Source organism: Bacillus rossius, chromosome 2 (genome assembly GCF_032445375.1).
Source record: "Bacillus rossius redtenbacheri isolate Brsri chromosome 2, Brsri_v3, whole genome shotgun sequence".
Classification (NCBI taxonomy): Eukaryota; Metazoa; Arthropoda; class Insecta; order Phasmatodea; family Bacillidae; genus Bacillus; species Bacillus rossius.
Window position 1 is genome coordinate 21,642,664 of NC_086331.1, and position 22,844 is coordinate 21,665,507.

At 32.6% G+C, this 22,844-nt stretch overlaps 1 protein-coding gene across 2 annotated transcripts in view; it reads left to right on the plus strand.

Annotated features, from left to right (window-relative positions):
• LOC134529160 (calsyntenin-1) overlaps positions 1-22,844 on the plus strand; it is an 82,761-nt gene that overhangs the window by 31,803 nt on the left and 28,114 nt on the right. For both annotated transcript variants that reach the window (XM_063362959.1, XM_063362960.1), the window contains exons 9-11: positions 8,728-8,905; positions 14,391-14,564; positions 18,242-18,374. In XM_063362959.1, the coding sequence (XP_063219029.1) occupies positions 8,728-8,905; positions 14,391-14,564; positions 18,242-18,374 (485 nt within the window). The remainder of the gene's footprint in view (positions 1-8,727; positions 8,906-14,390; positions 14,565-18,241; positions 18,375-22,844) is intronic.

The following is a 22,844-nucleotide window of genomic DNA, read 5'->3' on the forward strand; positions in this document are numbered from 1 at the left end:
TTTAAAACAATAATCTCTTTACTTCCTTAACGATTGAACGACCTTACAAGAGAGAGAATGAGAGAACTTCACTAAACACTTCCCTAGTCCTTCCGAATACCTCAAATCATAATTAATACTTAAAATTAAAACAAAGATAAGTCCATACTCACATTTTCCGAAAAGCCTTTCTTGATCGATTACTTTAAAAAAATAACGTAGGGGCCTCTCCTGCCCTTGAAATCCCGAACGAACATTACATTTTAAAAACTATGACGCGTGACCCCTGACGAGGGCCATAGCCTCCGCCCGAAAGCTTGACGACTACATTATGACCTAACTTAAATTAAACGACTCGTGGCCTCTGGCGTCGACCATAGCTTCCGCCCGAAAGCTTGAATTCCTACATCACGAACGAACTAACAACTCGTGACCACAGGTGAGACGCATAGCCTCCGCCTGAGTGAGCCCCGAGTCACCACTCACTTGCGCTTAAATTCGCGCGCCCTGCCGCGCCTACCATAACAAAAGCTCGTTATTGAAGTCAAATTTACTAAACAACTAACTAGAACATCTGGGAAGACTACCCCCCCTCTACCCCGATGTGCAGGCCACACCGCGCGGCTTGTTACGACAGCGCGCCCCAGTAACTGCGGCCCGTGGCTGCGCCAGCGCGCGGCCAAACAAACAAACAAAATTCTGCAAGCCCGCAGCGCGCCGCGCCGGCCCCGTGCCCCAATTACATGGTCACGCCACTTGCGCTGACGAGTGAACAGAGCAGCCAGCCCAGAGTCCCGTCAGTAAAGTCCCTAAATTTGATTTCAACAACCCTGCAAAATTTCAACCCGCGACATAACCCTCCCCTCACAGAGCTCGAGCCCCATCGAGCTACCTCAAAATTACAAATTGTCTTTTTCCATTAAACCATAACTATAAATTCCTCATTTCACAAAAATAATAATTTTCTTAGTTCCTTGCTGTCTGAACATACATCTAGATTCTGCATAAGATTTATTTTAAAACAACAAGTATTCATAAAATTAAATGTAAAACTTTTATCTGGTTTGTTCTCACAGGAACCTTCAGAGGCTCGAGTTCTCAATTCTAAAAAAATTGTTCAGTTAGTGAAGCTCTCTTTACAAATTAAATTACTGTTCTTAGTTTCTCAGTATTCGTTAAACAATGTGCAAATTCTTGATAATTATTATTATTTTTTTTTTTCGGTTTCCGTTTATTACCATACTTCTTTCGTTCTTCAAAAAAAAATTAAGTGTCCTTACAGTGTTTCAATTAATTAAACTCTTATCTCGTGAAGGTTGGTGCAACTCCTCGAAGTCAGTGTTGTCGAGAAGAGTAGCTCCCTGGGCTGGCCATCAGCAAACACCACTCAACTCCAACAGCTACTGGACTGGCTTCCAGGGCAGCTCACAACTTCTCCCCACATCTGCTTCGGAGTTGTGCCATCCTCATCACGAACAGATTACAATTCTGAAACATCATCAACAGGCATTACCATCACGCCTGACAAATACAAAACTAACTACTAAACTGCAATCGATGGGCAAGGATGTAAACACACAAAAAAAATAAAATTAATTAATTCAACTGCTAACATAAAGTATCCCACCCTTAGCATAATCTAATCAGGCAAATAATTTGATAGGAAAAACTTAAGGAAGGGAAACATGACCTCAAATGATTTTCCCTAACTCTTGAGTCTTGATCTTCTCTATACAGCAAATAGTCCCCACGAAGTACCTGGGTTGAAGGTCAGTTCACATGACCCACCCATAACCTCTTCTACTCTTCTTTTCTTCTGGGGGCAACCACAATGCCCACCAATCTCTCTCCATGGTGCCGAACCAGCTATCCCATGAGAGTAAACAACGTAGTCAATAGAAGCGCAGAGGGGAAACACCAATCTCTGGCTTGTCGAGTAATAAAACTGCTTTATCTTCTTCTTCTTCTGAGTAAAAATATCTGACTAACCTTGCTTCTATTCTTCCAAACAGTAAAAGTTCATCAGGTATCTTCATGAAAGAAACATTCTAACTAATAATTCTTCATTTTTCTTCTTCTTTATTTCTGTTAGTTGTAATAGAAGGCCATGTTAGGGAGGTTATAGGGAAAAAGAGTGGCCAATTCCCACCCCATCACCCACCTAGATCATGACTAATTAACTTTTAAACTTTCTATTTCAAACAAATAAAAAAAAACATTTTTTTTTATTCAAACTTTTAAACTATAATTACTTTTACTTCATAACCTCAAAAGCTAATCAATAATTCTAAATGAAATTGTGATTTACTGCATCCTTGTTCCATCCGATCTGTTTGTTTATAACCTTTCTTGTAAAGTATAAAATTTTCAAACATTACTAATTCAAAAAAAAATTAAATTCTGGTGTCCTTTGAGTTACCATTAACTTTACTATTTCTTAGCTTGAAATAATTAAAGTTTTCAGAACTATTTCATTGTCTAATTCACAACACTTAAAAATCAACTCAAAACAACAAATCATCAAAATCAATAAGATCATCTGACCTACCTATCAGTACTGTGAACTTGAACTGTTCGTACACATTTATAATAAGCTATTGTATTTAAATTCCAACCTAAATAAGGTTTAAAAAAAACTACTAATCCCTCTGTAAATTAAGAAAATTAACTTTAAAAATTAAACTTAAGGTATTAGTTCTTTTTGACAGCTACCACAACTCACTAGTTCCATTACATTACTATAACCTAAAAAGTTCTGTAAATAATGTTTATAACAAAAAAAAACTCCAGTTACTGTCTTCCATAAAAAAAATAAAACTTTACATGACCTTATTAATCTCCACTTGTAAGTCCATGGCTGCCAGCTTTCTCTTCTCTTGAATCTTCAGTCTTGGCTCTTGTTTCAGTGATCTTGTATCTTGTCTCTCGAACTCTTGTCATCTTGTAAACTGGACTGCTGCTCAGCTCATCTTAAGGAATCTGTAACAGTTTCAAAAATACATGTTAATTTAAATTACATAATTCCTGTTCTTTGGTCCTAAAAAAAAATTGTATTATTAGTACACATTACCCTGAAACAACATTATTATTCATTGTTTATTACTTAAAAAAAATGCTTTACCATAAAATCCTTTTTTGTTCTTTTCATTAGGCCTATTTATTTTCCTTCTTCTTAATTAAATTCTGCTTCAAATGTTAATCCTAACTTAAGACCTACCATCTATTTATTATTCATTACCTACATTATTTATGTTACCCTAAAATTCCCATAAGTTTCTAATACTTCCTATCAAAGACATTCTCTCTAAAAAAAAATTTACTTGTGACTCTTAACTTAACAAACTTAAAAAAAACTTTTACACTAGACTTAACTTATTATTCATTCTTAGTTACTAAATTTCTATATGTAAACTTTAGTACTTACAAACAAAAACTGCCTATTTCTCTCTACCTCTTAATCTCTTTCAATTATTACAATAATAATGTTACCTTGCATCTTTAAACTTTCTTCTTTTCAATTAAATTAGACATCTCATAACAATAAAAATTCTGCCTATACTCTTCTTATGGGTGTACAAACCAACAACAAAATTTCAAATTCTCAAGTTTCCTTATATTTAAATTATGCAATGCACATAACCTCTGTGGTGCCTGTACCCTTTTAGGCCTACCACCTTCTCCTCTCACAGCATGACAACTCTTATTCCTCGGGGTCTGTATTCACTGTTACAAATCAAATATCTCAAATAAATTAAAAACAAATTTATTATTTTAAGAAAACAAAAATTTACATTGAATTTACTATGGAGCCTGGAAATCTCAATGTCCCACAGCAGCTAACATGACTAAATCCCATGGAACCCCAGGTTTACCTAACCTGTGCCCAAAAATTTAAGCATACCAGGCTTTCTCTGCACTGGTTTTACAGCATCACACACTATTTAGGGCCCCTGATCTGCCATCAGTCCCAAGGAGTTTTCCCACAACCCCTCTCTACACAAGCGCCTACCGCATTCCTCTCAATTGGCTATCGGTTTTACGGCATTCTTTTGGGATCCGACCATCAAGTTAGGGCTAATCGAACACTAAACCTCCATACTTCCAAACTAATGTAAATCAATTAAATTTTCTCTGTAAATTCTAAAAATCAAAAAAAATTATTCCAACATGCCAAAGAAACTTCCAAAAAAAATTCATAATCTTATCTTCAAACCATTAAAATAAAAATAAATAGATTACTCTGTTTTCTCCTTAATAACTGTAAACTGTCAACAAATATCATGTCGTAAATTTTAACTATGCTTACTGACTCTTAATCATAAAATCTCATTTGTCCTAATTAATAAACAACCGATTTCCTTAAAATCTCACTGTATCTCTCACATTCAAACTTCACTGGCTGAATATCTCAATAAATTCAAAAACAATTATCTAAACTCTTAAAGAAACTCCTCCCCAATTATTCAAATTACTTCACCTTATTTTATTTCATTACTTAAAACACCTTACTAAAAAAAAATTAATTAATTATCTAGCTATCTTCCATTATTATTTATTTACCGAACAAAACTTTCTCCTAAATTAATTTAGTAAAATTCAATTTCACATTAGGCAAGTACACTAACTCTCTACAGCAATGTTTCTCATTTCCCTCCTTCCTAACTGAATCCAATCTTACTTAACCTCCAGGGAATTTACCTCACAAAATAACCAAATTCACTGTAGTGCCTATCTGCTATAGGCCCACTACACAACAAGGGATTCTAACCCCACCAACAAACTTCATTGAAATGGTACCCTATCCCATACAGGATAGCCACTTCGGTACTACCATGGGGAACTCCTGCCCCAAACTACTCACAACTCTCAGGATTCTCCTGACCCTTAATTCCGTAGTCAGCCCATCTCCTATGGTCTGCGCTACAATTCCCTTTCTTCCCAGGGACACAACGCCTCACCTTAGGGTCCCTCGCCCTAATGAAAACATTAATTTTGTCTCTCTGTTCTTTTGGAGTAAATTCCCTCTACACACAAAATCTAGCCTTCCCAGTTTTCTCAATGCTTATCGATTTTATAGTGTACCTCCTTAATAATGTTTACAAATCCCAAAAAAATATTTTTAAAACCGAGGTAGAATTTAACTAACAAAAACATAAACAACTTACAACGAAACACTTCTAGCCTATACATCATACACTTCTTAAATTAAATTACTTACATACTGAAAGTTCCTCTTCTCCTAAAACACACTTAAATTTAAATTTATTTAACCAATAGTCTATTTTCTTATCGCTAAGTTACCGTACAGCTGATCAAAACAAGGTCACGGCCTGTCCACGTCTCCGTATGAGCCCGTGACGTCACCGAATTCCATCAGGTGCGCCAACCCTCGCTTGCGGTTCCTCCGTTCTCCGCTAGGTCTCAGCACCTCCCTGTCACGTGTTCACTCTGCCACGTCCACTGACGTGTCGTTCTGAAACAACTCTCAACATTTTTCTTATTAAAACAAAACATCACTATAAATTCTATAACTCTCTTTTAAATAAACTCTCGTTTTCTCTTTAATTCCTTTTTACCGTCTATCCTTCCCTCGACTGATTTAATTCGTACGTCTCGTCTCCTAAGCGCACGACAGCAAAACAAACTTGACTTGAAAATAATTCCTATTTACGAAAAAAACTTTATTTTAAATTTTAACTCTCTTAACCTACAATCTTAAAATGAACTTCAATTAAATTAAACCACTTGCATTATCTCTAATAAGCATTTAACTTATAACGTATTCTCCTCACGTAATAATCCCCGATATAAATCTACAATAAATTCAACGACTTAAAACAACTTATCACTATAAACTTTATCCTTACAAGTATCCTCAAATAAACATCTGTTACGTCAAAAAAAAAAATCTCAAAGACTTCCTCCACTATAGACTAAAATTCCGTAATCCTCTCCTCAAGTAAACTCTTAATAACCTGCTATCAGAAGCTGAAACTAACTTAATAATAAACATAAAAATCTACCTCTCTCTCTCCAGAAATAGAACCTATCCGGCGAACTCTACCATTTCTGTCACGTCTCACCTTCAGAGGGGGGGGCGAGAATCGTAGCTCTTTACATAGAAACAACTCGCTTGGCATCAACTAGTCTTAACTTCATAAAATACTTTACTGTACCTAGGATCATAGGTTCGTCATCCCGTACAGGATGTCTGGTGAGAGCTGAACTAAGGAGATTTTGCAAAATAACATAATACTTAATTAAAATTATTTTATTCTTAAAGTCAAATACTCAACATCATTTTAAAGAACATTTAAATAGCGGGATTACAATTTAAAACAATAATCTCTTTACTTCCTTAACGATTGAACGACCTTACAAGAGAGAGAATGAGAGAACTTCACTAAACACTTCCCTAGTCCTTCCGAATACCTCAAATCATAATTAATACTTAAAATTAAAACAAAGATAAGTCCATACTCACATTTTCCGAAAAGCCTTTCTTGATCGATTACTTTAAAAAAATAACGTAGGGGCCTCTCCTGCCCTTGAAATCCCGAACGAACATTACATTTTAAAAACTATGACGCGTGACCCCTGACGAGGGCCATAGCCTCCGCCCGAAAGCTTGACGACTACATTATGACCTAACTTAAATTAAACGACTCGTGGCCTCTGGCGTCGACCATAGCTTCCGCCCGAAAGCTTGAATTCCTACATCACGAACGAACTAACAACTCGTGACCACAGGTGAGACGCATAGCCTCCGCCTGAGTGAGCCCCGAGTCACCACTCACTTGCGCTTAAATTCGCGCGCCCTGCCGCGCCTACCATAACAAAAGCTCGTTATTGAAGTCAAATTTACTAAACAACTAACTAGAACATCTGGGAAGACTACCCCCCCTCTACCCCGATGTGCAGGCCACACCGCGCGGCTTGTTACGACAGCGCGCCCCAGTAACTGCGGCCCGTGGCTGCGCCAGCGCGCGGCCAAACAAACAAACAAAATTCTGCAAGCCCGCAGCGCGCCGCGCCGGCCCCGTGCCCCAATTACATGGTCACGCCACTTGCGCTGACGAGTGAACAGAGCAGCCAGCCCAGAGTCCCGTCAGTAAAGTCCCTAAATTTGATTTCAACAACCCTGCAAAATTTCAACCCGCGACAATATCATGGAAGCGAGGCTTATTCAATAGCACGACTTAGCTGATTCTAGCCACTTTTCTGCAAAAAAAAATTTGAAACTTCCTTACATGTTTTGCAATGGGGTTCTTTTACTCAAAGTCTCTTTTTAACCTTTTAACTGTGTGTTTTACTTGCCGGAAACAGTAGGGCGGATGGCCGTTTTGCTCAAGGGGCAAGATGCCATCCCCTCAATGCTCCTCCTCTCGAGGAAGAGTTGTGAGGGCAAGACATCTGCTGGTTGTTTCAGTGTGATTGTCTACTTCTGTGTTGTTTGTAATGTTCAGTGTATTGTGATTTTAGGAAAATGAATAACTTATGTATCACATTTTAAATGACAATGATGTTCACATATTTATATCTCATGATATTTGAATAAAGTATATTTGGTTACATGTATTTATTTCATTACTACAGGTTATGTGGAGTATATTTGTATTGACGATCTTACGTTAAAATACATACAACATAATTTAATTAAGCTCTCATCATTTGTGGCACAATATTAGATATTGCGTTAGCAGTTTCACCTTTAGACGAATCTTATTTTGCAGTTATATTTTTGAAGATGTCTGCTTTTGTGCCATGTAAAAAAAGTAAAAAAAAATCATTCTCTTTGTTTATATGAGTGTTACCAACTCTTTTTGACCTAGGTTCATTTGCTCCTAACTCTTACAACTCCTAGGGAGCAAAAGAGACTGTGAGTAAAACAAACCTAATCATTCACTAAGAGGGTGTTATTATATTAGGGGTGAGACAACTAGAAATACATATCACATTTATATTGCCCTACTTTGAATAAAATTAAGTTCAATCTTTGTTTACCCATTTATCTGTTGAATACTCGCTGTTTAAAAAAAAAAATGAAAGCTAACTAATTTTTAAAAGTGAAGTAGTGTAACAGTGCAAAATTAGAGGGTAATTTATAAACAGGTCAGGGAAAACCTGGATAAATCAGGGAATTTTTGTGTGGCCACCCTGTTTATGCAGTAGGTGTTGTAATTCATGCTGTAAGTTTGCTAAAACGTTATTTGTAAATGCACTTCAAATCAGATTTCCCTAAGCATACGTAATAATCCAATTATATTAAGCTTAATATCTCCTTAATGGTTAGTCCTAAGTAAAATAAGTTTAGTACAAACATTATAGGAAATATATTAAATATTTTATCCAACTCTTTTCGCTGTATGAGCAGCCATTCAAGAAACAAGGGGGGGGAAAAAAAAAACATATTTTTCGTGCACAGTAAGTGAAGTACTGGTCTCCCCAAATAGGTATCAGGAGGCACCACTTCTAAAATATTTCTGATGCAATGTTAAGTGTACCAAATTACTTTATTTTATGACTATGTGCAAAGGTGAGGTGATGTTTATGCTCTTAGCCCATCACACTATTTTAATTGCTAAGCTTGTACGAGATTTTTTAGGAAAAGTAATTCTCTGTCTTGTCATATTAACAGTGTAGTGTTGAAATTGTAACCACTGGAATACATTTCTTTAGTTTTATTTGATGATACAAAGGGTTTTTATGCATGAATTGGAAAATGTTTTAAATATTACATGTGCGCAGGTTTGTGACAATGAGTGGCATCACTATGCTGTATCGGTGAAGTTCCCAGAAGTGAGCTTGTATGTTGATGGCCAGTTATTTAAGGCTGAGAAGAAAAATCCTGAAATAATTGATGATTGGCCTCTTCATCCAACGAAGGGCATTAATACAACCCTTACAGTTGGTGCATGTTGGCAAGGTCAGTGCTATACGTCAGTTGCTAAAAGAGATTTGCAGTGATGGTTGAACATAATTAGTCTTAAAGGTTTTTAATATTAATATCTTTGCTTTTATGGAAAAAGTAAAATTGGTGTAAGAGAACTTCACTTACTGAAATAACATTTTTTTTAAAAATGAAAGTAGCGGGCACATCTATGGTTTCCATCAGTTTCAAATCTGGAATCTCGGTTTGCAAACATTTTTTTCCTGGTTTGTAAACAGTAGTGGGCTCATTGCACATTCTTTTACAAAATAAGCATATAAACTCCAGTAAAAACACATTTGAGTAAGCAGCGGACTTACTCGCCATAACTTTTTCCTTTAGGCTAAGAACAAAGGAATTTTGAGTATGTAGTTAGATGCCTGTTTAAAGCACAATAGAGTGTAAGTTACAAATTAATATTAGCAGATAGGTTATGATTTTTTTACATGCAAAAGCACTTTGAACTTGAAAAATTGCTTTCAGGTTGAAAGTCAGAATAATAATTTTATTTAACTAAGGTCTTTTAAACTTTCTTTCAATGTAAGGAATGCAAAGTAGTTTTGAAGGTGTGTAATATGGTGACTTTTTTATTGTTTTATATTTTTTAATAAAATTAGCAACACCAAAATAGGTAATAAATTGTAAAGTTTTTTTAAATCCTAAGATACCTACATAAAGTGACATGTGCTAAAGATTTTTCTTGTTAAGCATGGTAAAGTGTGTGGTGTGACTGAATATTTTAGAAATAAATTTTATGTGTAGTTCTGTTATTCATTGTGAGCATTTGAATTATTAAATTTATTTGTTCATGATAATATCTAGTAATGAGTTTTTTTTTATCCAGTATGTAGAATGGAGAACATGCATGTATTAGACATTTCGTTAAAAACACTTTTAGAGTTCAAAACTAGAGTTTATTAAAATATGTGTGCTACAAAGACCTAAAAAATGTTCTTTACATTGAAAAACTATATTAAACATGTCAGAAATTTTGTGATTTTCGAATAGGCAGAGAACACTTTGTGATTGTCTCACAGGGCAAAAGTTGGGCATTGGGTTTTGCCAAGTGTCCAAGCCGTGATAGTACACAATGTCCATATGGATTTGTTTCAATGTAAGAAACATGGAACTATCTGTGAAGATTTTTGTTTTCAGTTGTTTCATTGTCATAAAGTTTCAAGCTTTAGGTACAGTTTTGTTACATATGCAGTTTGTTACACATGATACTTAAGGGTTTCGTTTTGGTATGGTGACTGTGTTTTTGGCTCTCTTGCCGCTGCTGCTATATGACGAGACTGACATAGGATGGAGCGCTCTTTCACCAGATGACATTGCAATCCACCATGTTGAGCGTCACATTTCAATGGGAATATCAAATCGAAGTTTTTATTTTATGGAAAATACTTATTTTCAAGCGCATATCAAATGAAATTTATTTAGTGAAAAAACACCTATTTGCAAGCGTATAAATTTGAAAGTAAGTTGTAATTAAAAACAAACAGTGCTAGTAAAATAGAATGAGAAAGTAATTTTTTTTTTTGCATTTTCCGTATTTAAGAATAAAAAATTACATTTACCTAACTTCAAATACCTAACCTATACTCAAATAAGATTAAATCCAAGTGAAGACTTCGGTAATAACCCAATACTAGTTTACTAGTTATAAATTAATTTTCTATTTGTTTATGTTTGTTATACTTTTAAAATGTAATTTATTGTGTACATATTTTCTTTAAAATCGAAACTTTTGAATGATAAAATAGTCTTATCATTACTTGTTAATAGGAACCCAGAAAAATTGTAAAGCATGAAATTTGCAAAAAAAAACTACGGGATTCAGCAATTTTTAAGTTTTTTTGCAAAATTCAAAAACTTTTGTTAGGTTATTATACATCTATAAATATACTCATTTTGTAGGTTCTCCTCTGTTTATGCCAAATTATAGGATGGTGTACTGCTTTATTTAGTACTTACCATGTCTTAATGAGTTAACGGTAAGTTAGTTTAGTTTTTTGGTTGAATTTTATGAAAGTTGTAGAGATGCTGACATGTGTATTTAATCTGTAATTCTTGAAAAAGAGCCTCTTTTCTGAAAGAAAAAAAATTATAATAAAATTTAAATGAATTTTTAATTTTTTTTTTCTGAGATGATTCCCAAACATTCTCTAAAAGGGTGCTGTGTTACTTAAAGTAGTTTACCGTTTGAAAAAAAAAATTTAATGTGCTTCTGTAAGCGTTTTAGAAGTTATACTTACTTGGCATAATAAAAAACTAACTTTAATTTTGCATTAAAATAATTAATAGAAATAAAATAATAAAATGACTGGAGTGATATCATGAATCATGAAGAATAAATTCAATCAAATAAAATTTTTTAAATAAATACTCATTATTCAATATTAATATAAACACATGTATAAAATTATTCAGTGTAGTAAAATAATTGATGCCATTTTTAATTAGTAATGAAAATCAGTAATTATACTGAACGTTTTTTCTAATTTATAATGCATGTTTAATGCATTTATAATACATACGGGAACATTACCTCACATATATAGACACTTGAAAAATTTTAAAACTTTATTTCCATCATTAATATTCACAATAAATAAATGTTTTAGTTATATAGACTAGTATTCAATACAAATCACTAAAATGTATGATTTAAAAGCACATATATAATTTTTATTTGTATGTAGCCTTTTTTAATCCTTTCAATTTTTGTTGCATGTTACGCGCACATCCATCGTAAAAATTGATTCTCATCAATGTTTTTTAACTCGCCTTAAGAAGTGTTACCTAACTTTTATAAATACACTTGAAAGTACATTTGAAATAGTTAATAAACACAATTTCTACCACTAATATTCATAATAAGTAAATGTTTTAAATTATATGGACAAGTATTCAATATTAATCACTAAAGTATAAGATTTAAAACCACATATAATTTTTATTTTTATGTAGCCTTTTTATCATCCTGTGAAAATTTTGTTGCATGGTGCACACATATCGTAAAAATTCACTCATAATTTTTTTCAAAACACGTTCAAAAAGTATAAGTTAGGATATATCTGTTCATATATTTAAATCATAGGCGTACCCAGGGAGGGTGTTTTGGGGTTTCAGCCAGCCCCCCCCCCCCGCCCCCCCCCACTTCCAAGTAAAGTCAAGAAAATTATGAACACTCATGTCATTTGAAGCTCATTGTCTGAAGTTTCACACCGAGCGACGAGCGAAGTAATGTTACCGAGCAGCCCAATTGGTAAGCAAATGTAAACAAAGTCGAATCACAGTGGTTGATTCGTGATTGGTCAGTCTGAATTCTCGAATAGTGATGATTGGTCTATGGACTAATCAGTACAACTCAACTTCAATTATTTTTTTAGTTTTGCTTAACATAATTATTGGGTATTGGGTAGCAATAGTGATAAGCAACACTGGGGCTTAAATTTTTCTTCAAAGCTTCATAAAATTGTTAAAACACGAAAAAAAGTTTTTTGGTCTTTATATGAAGTCCGGTGCATTCATTTAAATATTGTACGTATAACGTGAAGAAGAATGTTAGATTATCACGAGATGCATAATTTTAAATAACAGTTACAAATATTGGAAAACTGAAACCTGAGTTTCCCACCTTAGATGAAACAAACTACATTGAGTGTGATGCAGTGTGAAGTTAAGTTTGAGTCAGTAGCTCAGTGGCCTCAGCTAAATGCGTAGGGGTTTATATTCTGTATATATGTCATCGCTAGCTGTCGTTAAGTAGAGTGCACACATTTTTAATTTGTAGGAGTGACCGGTTAAAAATTTTGGGCCTTGTGATTGTAAGTAATATTCCAAAATATATTTAACATATCAATACGTATTTATATGATAGTACAGTCCAGAGTCTATCTTTGGCTCACCTCCGCAAAAAAAATTTCTAAATCGCGCTGCATGAAAGAGAGGTTAGGTTCAAAACTTATGTTTCTGAATTTGGTTTTACTGCACTTCAAGTGTTAACATTCTTACAATCTAATTAAACATCAATTTTATTGGTTTCCCAACATCAACTTATTAGGGATAAGTTTGTAAAGTGCCTACTTAGGTTCGTTAGCTTAATCAATTATTTTGGCAACAGTAATAAACAGTACTTTAATTCTTTAATGTAATTTTTTTAGTTTTATCAGGGTTGTGTAGGTATTAAATACTGTAATGTAAACTTTCTCAGGTGAATTGAAAGAAAAATTGCATACAAACTATAAACCTATAATAGCCCAGGTTTGAATAATTGAAATTTGCGGCTAGTCTATATATTTACTTAAGAAATCAATTAATTCATGGGAATAAAAGCAAAGTTTGAAGAGATTTTTCTACTAAGTTAAGTTTTATTCCAGTTTAATATTTTTTTATTCAGCTTAGTGTTTTTTCCAGCTAGGTCAGCCAAGGATCACTTTGCTTAAATTAACTAACCTAACTAAAATATCACATATGTTCCCCAAGTTCCTAGTCATCTGGATTTTTAATTTTTAGGTTCAGAATTATTTTTAATTTTTAAGTAACAAGTAATATTATTTTTTGTTGTCATAGGACCCATTGTAGAATAAAATATAGGAAAAAAGAAAAGTTACAGATGAAAAATTTACGGTCTTTTATATATTATAGTGAAAAAATTCATTTTTTGCAGTTTATTTAGTTTTTTTTATCTGGACCAACCTTCTCCCCCCCCCCCCCCCCTCCTTCCAGAAAAATAAATACTAGGTACGTCTATGATATATATACTTGTTAAAATGGTAAACTACCTTAAGTATCAAAATGCCCTTCTAGAAAATGATTAGAAAAGTATCAGGAAGGGAAAAAAAAGTATTTTAAAATTTTAATTTTTCTGGAAAAGAGGCTTTTTCTTCAAAATTCTTTAGTTTCCATTGATAGGGTACAGAATACAAAATTTAAGGAAATAAAAGGTAAAAATGAACATTTGATACAGAATTTTAGAACTAGCATAAATGTTTTACATAGATTTTTGCACCACTTTTATTTTTGGTACCACCATTTTGCATCACTATTTGTGTTATTGTAATACTACTGCTCGTCAATTTTATTTAAGTTTTTCTGGTGTCCTTACTCTGCATGTAACTATCAGAAAATTACTAAATATCTTATATAGGGACTCATATAATTGTTGCCACACATTAGTGATATCTGTAGAAGTCTCTTAAGGGGGTGGGGCCATAAGCTTGGTATCGTAGGAAAACAATGGCATTAAAGCAAAAAATTTTACTTTTAAGAATCCGGGTAGAACCAGTTATGTTCTGTGATTTAGCCCCAAAGTTGATTATCCACTCCCAGATAACAGTATGATAACTGTATAACTATGTAATTTTATTGTAGATTTTTAATTTTAATTGCACAGTTGCCCAGAGGACATACTTGAAAATACAATTTACCATAGCAACATACTTCAGAATGTTTTAATGTAATTCTTATTTGGTTTCAGGTTCAGACAACAAAATGAAACATCACTTCCGTGGATACTTGGCAGGATTGTCTGTGTTGCTACATACAGTGGAAAAACCAGAGGTACTGAGTTGTTTGCACAGGTGCAAAGAAAGCTTAGAGGTCCCAGCAATGGAATTGCTGGAGCCAGGAATGGAACTCCTCACCAACAGTGGTAAGTTACTTTGGCATTGCAAATAATTTTTAAAATAAATAATATGAATTGCAACCTAAAATAAAATTTGAGATGACCTAACTATAAGACCACCACCTAGGTATGACAAAATTTCCATAGTTAGAAAAATTACTGAGGCCAATTCTCGGGATGCTACAACTTCTTTCAATTGGGAATTTCCTTACAAACTTACAATGAAATGTGTTATGCTCTTCTTTAGTGTAATCTTGTGTGTGGGAATTATTTCAGTTCCTGCCAACATAGTGAGATAAAAAGTGTGATTGGGGTTTGCAAAGCCACCATTTTTATGTTAATATTTGTTTTATTTGTATGACATTAATGAACTGTATAGTGTAAGACTATAAGTGCACATAAAGTGTTACTTATAATAAATAGGTGAATGGAAAAATAGACACGTTGTTTTGATAATTTACTAATATTTAAATAAATATCAACAAATGCACATATTCATCTCCAGTCATCTTAATTTATTTTACATAATGGAAAAACTTAAACAATGGTAAACTGTGACCTACATGCATCGTAAAAATTTAAATACACATATCATTAATTACTTCAAAAAATATTTTCATAGCGTTTCCTTGTTGTAAAAAAAGACTTCAATCCATAATCAGGGTGTCTAGCGGTCACAAATGTCACGAAGGTCCCAAAATAAACAGCAATAGTGCTGAAAGTCATAAAATTTTTCAATACTTTACTGTGTACCTCAGTCATTATGTACTTTCATTCCATTATTTGTGTCTATACAATAAAACAATTACTACTTACTGTTTTTCAAGTTACCCAATCGAGGGAAAATTTATCAGGAATATGTTGCAGTAACTACCCAGCTAACTTCTCATAACACCAATTTTTTTTCTTCACATAACATAGTTGAGTTGTTTTCACTACAAAATTTGAGGATGCAAAAGAAAACAAGGACCTTCTTTGCTTCAAATACCATAATTTATAACTTGCTAAGTCAATACCTTGCTTCAGAGCATATTATGAGAACATAAAATGGTTCACAATATTGATTACACCAAATTTGGTATTTGTCAGATCTGTTATTTTCATGAATATGGGATATCAGGGTGTCTACCGGTCACGGAAGTCACGAAAAAGTCACGGAATTGAACACATGGTCACGGATGTAACGGATAAGTCACGAAAGTGGCCATATGGGTCACTTTTTTTTTTCGTAATAGAAATAATTTCCAGTCTACAACTACGGGTGCTTGTTTTGTATTTTTTTCTTTTATCATACATTAAAGCTTAATTTTATATTAAAATTTTCATTCTTTTTTCAACTTTTCAGCGAAAACTAACATACTTTATGCAAACAAATACCGTAATCAAAGAATGTAAACATTAAATATGTTTCGTCATGCAAGTGTCTCGCTTTACGCAGCATGATGGGTAGTGTTGTGTATCGTTTTGTTGACAATATGGCGCCACGAGCGTGTGTTATACGTGATGGCTATGCAGTTAATCGGTAACTTTTTAATGCTTGCAGTAAAAGGATATACGATGTAATGTATTGGTTAATTGAAGGTTTCTGCGTAAATGATTACCGATAAAAAGTATCAAGTGTTTCTGTAAGATTTAGAAGTATTTTCTGGACGTGTGTTTACAAAAACTGTGTTTTCAACATTTTATATTGTTTTTTATTAGCATTGGGTGTTTGCATGTGAAGTTTTAATTGTTCAAAAAGCTGTGTTAGACGTATTCAGCACACCTATAGCACGCACGCCTCAGCAAGACGGGAGGAAGACCTAATTGATAATTGATAATATTTATTGTCATTAGACACAGGGTGCAATAGACATTGCCATTGAAAATACATAATAATAATATATAAATACACATTTTTAAATTTAAAGAAAAACATCTTAACAATAATATAACTTTACACAAACTTAAGGTCATTAAAATTTAAATTGTTCCATTTGTCTAGTGAGTATAAAGGATTGGATATGAGCCATTGTTCTAAGATTTGTTTATACTTATCAAAAGAAACTGTCCTTGCACACAAGGGTAATCTATTAAAAAAACTTACACTTACATTTTCAAAACTAATATATGATTTACATAGTCGTTTATAACTGACATCAATTAAATATCTATTTCTGGTAAGAAGGAAACATAACGAACAGGATGAGGTGTTAAATGCAAGAAAAATAGCTGCACATGAAATCAAATTACTCGAAATGAAAAAGGAAAAATTGCTTGAAGAGAAATAAGGAGAATTATTAGAAATAGAGAATGAATTGATAAAAATCAAAAGTGTATAAACTGTTTTTAGTGTCGGTAAATAGCCTAATATAGAATATTTAGGTTAGATGATAGTGCATAACCTTGAAAAAATTTTGTGTACTCTATTTCAAAAGAGTCTAATGCATAATACATATTAAAATTTTCGGTCATAAAATGTTTTTAAAAACGTCCCAAAAAGTCCCCAAAAAGTCACTGATTTTTTATTTTGAGACTTGGTAGACACCCTGGATATAGGGCACCTATTTTTTGCTCACTTGCATTTTGTGTTTTAATGCTTCATTTAAATATATAGTCACATGTTAAAAACAAATAGTTTGCGACTATCCACTTAAATCATTTGGAAAATATGTCTAAAGGTTTTAGCGTGCAAATTTAAAAGTCGGAACTTTGTTTATTTATTACATTTGCACATGTTTAATTTTGGTAATATATTTTATAAAAAAAATCACCTTTGGATAGAAAAAAATCATAGGAAATTTTTACTTAAAGGTCCTGAATTAGTCCTGAAATTGGTTCAACAGGTATTTGTAGATGCTGACCATGATGTAAAAAAGAGTTTAAAATCAATGAGCATACAGCTGTTGCCTAAACTGTGAGACACAAGATCCCTAGATTAATGGATAATGGAAAAAGATATTGAACTAGACACAAATAACACTTAGAATGAGTTCTGTAAATCAATCATCTGTAATATTTTTCTGATTTTAACTTATTCTAAACTGGCTCACACCAACGTTTGCCACATTTCCCACTTTCAAAAAATAGAGGTTTGACTCCATTAGGAACTGAACCCAAATTGCCTTGGTGGTAGGTAGGTGACGTTCTAACCACTCATCTACCTTGGGCCCTATATACCCTGTTCATGCAAATAACAGATCTAACAAATACCAAATTTGGTATTATCAATATTGTGAACCATATCATGTTCTCTTAATATGATCTGATGCAAGGTACTGGATTAGGAACTTAAAATTATGCTATTTGAAGCAAAGAAAATCCTTTTTTATTTTGCAGCCTCAAATTTTGTTGTGGAAACAACTATAACCTCAATTATGTTACGTGAAAAAAAAAATTGGTGTAATGAGAAGTAGGCTGTGTGGTTATTTAAACATATTCTTGATAAATTTTCTTCTATGGGGTAACTTGAGAAGCAGGCGGTAGTAATTGTTTTATTCTGTAGAAACAAACAATTGGATGAAAGTACATAATGACTGAGATATGCAGTGAAGATATTGAAATATTGTATGAACATAATAGGCCAATACTTACAAAATAATTCTCATTCCTTTTTGTTTTCTGGTTTTGGCTTTTCTTATGCTGTTTCCCTACTATTTTGCTACTTTTCCCAAGCTCCGGTTGGTTTATGTTTTAGTAACAATTATAAAACTTGTATTTTACAGATCTGACTGAACTAAGCATTGAAGGAGATAATAAGACCAACTTGGTAATTTTAGTCAGAAAGATTGGTTACACAAATTCCAGGCAATTCCCTACTCCAGGAAGACGGAATTTGCATCTTTCTACTGTAGTTACGTAAGTGAAACTATTTATCTTTAAAATATACTTATTTACCTTGTGAAATACATTGTTTGTAATTTTGTAGATTATGTGAATAACAACTTATTGTGTGTTAGCTTTGTTTTTTATTAAAAAAATAATCACAGGAAAAAAGTTGTATGTACTAATATTTTTTTCCCTTAGTTGATGAAAATCACTATGCAAACATTTATATGGAAATATCATTAAGATTTTCATAAATTGAGTGCTTCATAGCCAACCTATTTACACTTAATTCATTCAACACTGTTAAAGAATTTAAATTCTAATTTAGGCTGTATAACAGAAAACAAATTAGTGTTATAGCTTTTTTTTCTGTGAAATATTTTCAACTGCAGTGGTGGTTGTCAGATGACAGTAGGAATCTGGTTTTTTTATAGCATTTTTTTTTAAGTTGGCAACTCTCTGGCTTAATTTTTGGTTTTATATTGTATTTAAATACTATTTAATTTTAGCATAGGTCTATCATTCGAATTTATCTTTTGGTAGGAAGCCTGAATGGGGGGAAAAAAATAAGAAGAATAATCTGTAAATTTATTAACAGGTAAAACCTATTATAAGGGTAAAATTGTATGTACCGTATATACCCGAATATAAGACGACCCCCAAACTACAGCCTCATGTTTTCAGAAAAAAAAAATTATTGTATTAAACACATGTCAACAAATTAGATATAAAATTGAAAATATGCATGTTACAAAGGATTTCAACCACTACTTTTATTTGTAAAATGCCTACCAAGAGAATGAGAATCTAGCAGGCACAACAAATATACAAAGACACAACATGTACAGAAGGGCAACACATAAGAGACAACAGACTAAACATGTGGATAAATATATTAATTAGTTAAAACACCAACAAAATTTGCACAAAGCAACTAAAAATTTACAGAGAAAGATTAAAATCAAAAAGTAACTACAAATTAAAAGTAGAATAATAGAATACTAGATAACAATAGAGCAGATTTAAAAGGTTACTTAACTAAATTGCTTGTTGGTTTTTTTTACAGTTTGTGACTAATCTACAAATTAGATCAATGTTCATATGGAGGGTACACAAGGAAGAAAGCAATCAACTAACTGTTAAATTGAGGGATATGTAAACCATTGTTGTCAATAATATAATTGCATTTGATTTTGTAATTATAACATTTTTGAATAAAAAGAGCATCTAATTGAGTTCTGCGATTAGAAAGGAGAGTCGAACTTGGATTTGGAAGATTCTTAGAATTAATTATTTTATTCAGTATACTTTCAATTTTATTAATATCAGTAGTTTTTATATTGTTCCAGATGATTAAGCAATATTCTAATTTAATCCTGATTAATGCAAAATAAAGTAAAAGGATTAAATCAGAATTATTAGCATAAAAAGTGATAAGTTAAATTAGGGCAAGGATTCTATGAGAAGAAAAATATAGAAAATCTACAAGTTTATGAAAATGCAATTTAGAATTTTAAATAATTCCAAGACCTTTAATATTGAATGGTTTACTAATTAAAAAAATTATCTAATTTATAAACATATTTAACAATAAAGTTATCTGGTCAAATTTATTCTATTTTTTTTTTTGTATTGAGGGTAGTTGTTAACTTTATATATCATAATATCATTTTGGAGTACTGTGTTTTATCACATAATCATCGCACATTTTATACTAAAATTAAGTTTGAAATGAAAAGTAGGGGTGCGATTTTTATACAAAAAAAATTTTTTTTATGTAAAGTTATTCATAAAAACAAAACCCATTCATGGAAAGTACGTTTATTTAAAAAGTAGAGTATACAAAAGCATGCCAAACAATTTAAATTAATAAGTCATGCAACAAAAACCTTTCTTCAACTTTAAATAGAAAAACAAAATCTGTGGCCCAAATGCGAGCCTGAACTAATGCATAACTATCGTCATAGTACACACTTACCACGAAAGAGTGCAAGTCATCAAATGTAGTTAAATCGGCACTCGACAGACAGCACGCGTTGCAGGCAATCAGCGAGATATCAATATTGATTTTCGACTACGTGTGCGCACTTTATACAGGAAGCAACATAACCAAAAATGAATGATGCCAACTAGCACTGGCTACATTCTTATAAGCGGTACACCGCAGCAACACAGGTGAGCAGATAAAGGTTATAACGTTTTAAAACATCTTTAAAAGAAAATTTACACATCAGACAACTTCGTATTTCCTTTAATTAAATAAGTAAGTCGTAATGTCTGAATAAATATTAGATATCTACTTTAAAATACGTAGTTTTATACGTAAAAAATACCTACACAAAGCGCTCGGAATCTAATAGCGGGACCAAAAACATCATGCAACGTTTACGCGAGAGGTTTTTTTATCCAAATTGTGATGCGACGATTATGCAATAAAACAAGGTAGTAAACAATCATGAAGTATAGTTATTTTTTTGAATAATTTGCGATCATCAGCAAAGAGTAATTAATTTTACTGTTATTTTCATATGGTTGTTTGCATGATATAACAAATATATAATTTGCCTATATTTTCCTATCTTCCTACTGTTGTGCATACACAAATTTAAAACCGATTTTTTATTGTACTTTATTGACACCTGTTAATTGCCTTTTTTTTCCCTTTCATTTTGGCTCTTTGAGGAAGGGTGGGAGACTCAAATATTACAGAACACTTATTTGCTTTCCCAATAATCAAATCCAGATTCTACCAATCAAATGAATTTCCATATTACCCCCTGTATAATTCTAGTTAAATTTATGTTTACTCATAATGTATAGCTTAACATAGTCATACCATATCTGAATGAGCATGTTCAGGTAAAATCAGTGCAGCAAACTCATATAAATCTGGTAAATACCACAAATTATTGGAGATTAAGAAAAGCTGGATGATAATAGTATGATTGCCTTTCATTCATTAGACGGGATTCCCTCTCCTTTTCCGCATAGAATGTTGTGACTATGAGCTGTAATTGATTTGTAATGATAAATTTACCACACCATACTGTAGTAAACAGAAAGACCACCTTGCGAGAACACACTTAGGCAATGAAGCATTATTAATTTCAATACGGGTTGGTGGTTTGGAGGCAATTGAAACTGAACATGTAATTTAATCTCAAACTATGAGCCTAACAGTTTCTCCATAACCTCATAAGGATAATTAGGTATGTGGAAAAGCATCATTACAAAGTACTGTTTAATTAAAGATTGAACACATCTTCTTATCAGTAACTGGAATAATAGTTAATAATAATAGTGTGTTAGTAGCAGACCTTCTAGTTGTCTTAATGTTCCTACTTTTTGTAGGAAAGTCAACATTTTATATATTTTTTTAAGTTAATTGGTTTTAATTTTCTTTTTATCCTCTATTATTACACATTTATAATTATATATAGTTTTTTTTTCCTTTAAAAGACTTACAAGTTATAATTTTAGCAGTCTTTGGATCAGGAGCGAGAGGTGGTTTTCAAAGTAGGGGAACTAAAATTGTAAGTATCAGGAATTATCATACCGGTAAATGGCTCTCTACGATTTTTAAGATACAACACTTAATTTTTTTTTAATTATATTTTTTTATGATTCAAAATGTCAATAATATGAATGTGTGGAAGTGTAATTTTTACAATGTAGTATATAATTATATATACACCTACACAAATAATATGTCAGCATTACACTATGCCACAATAAGAAAACCGTCATAACCAACTATTCTCATCATTAATCTATGTCCTATTCTCATTAGTGCACATCAAAAAAGGCCCACAAAACAAAATTAATTTTTGTTCCAGCACATAAGGCATTTTTGAGAGCTGTATAAAATCTTATTTAAAAATGTCTTTTGAAATCCCTGATTTTTTTTATTAAGTATTAAAAAATATGCGTAATGTCAGGAGAGAGCAACTTTTCAAACTCTCAGCCATAGCAGCACTGGCCAATGTCTTTCTCTCAACTGCTTATATGGCTGGAAGAAGTGAAACCAGCCCTCTGTTCTCTTGCACTGTATAACCCATAACCCGCATGGCCTAGACATGCAGAGTGACGAATTTTCATTTTTCACTACTTTTCAGCAGTCTATTTCGCATATTGAGGTTATTAAAGATGTTTGCGTTTAAAAGTTTTTAAAAAATTCTATGTTTTTACAACATACTAATTTGTAGTACACATGCATTTATTGTTGGCGCAAGGGAAGCATAGTGCTAGTCTGATTTCTCAGTCCGGCTGTGTAGCTTCTGGTTCAATCTGTGTATGCAAAGATAGCCAAGCTATGAGTTTCAGTGTAAGAAGTGGACAGCAGACAATGAATCACTGCATTTAAAAACATAATTGAAGAAAGAATGTTGTCTCAAAAATTAAGGGTGTCTGTTGATACTAGCAATTCTACTGAAATAATGTATTCAAATAACAAATTCAGAATGTAATTAAAATGGCATTCATCCATGATGAAAGTACGGG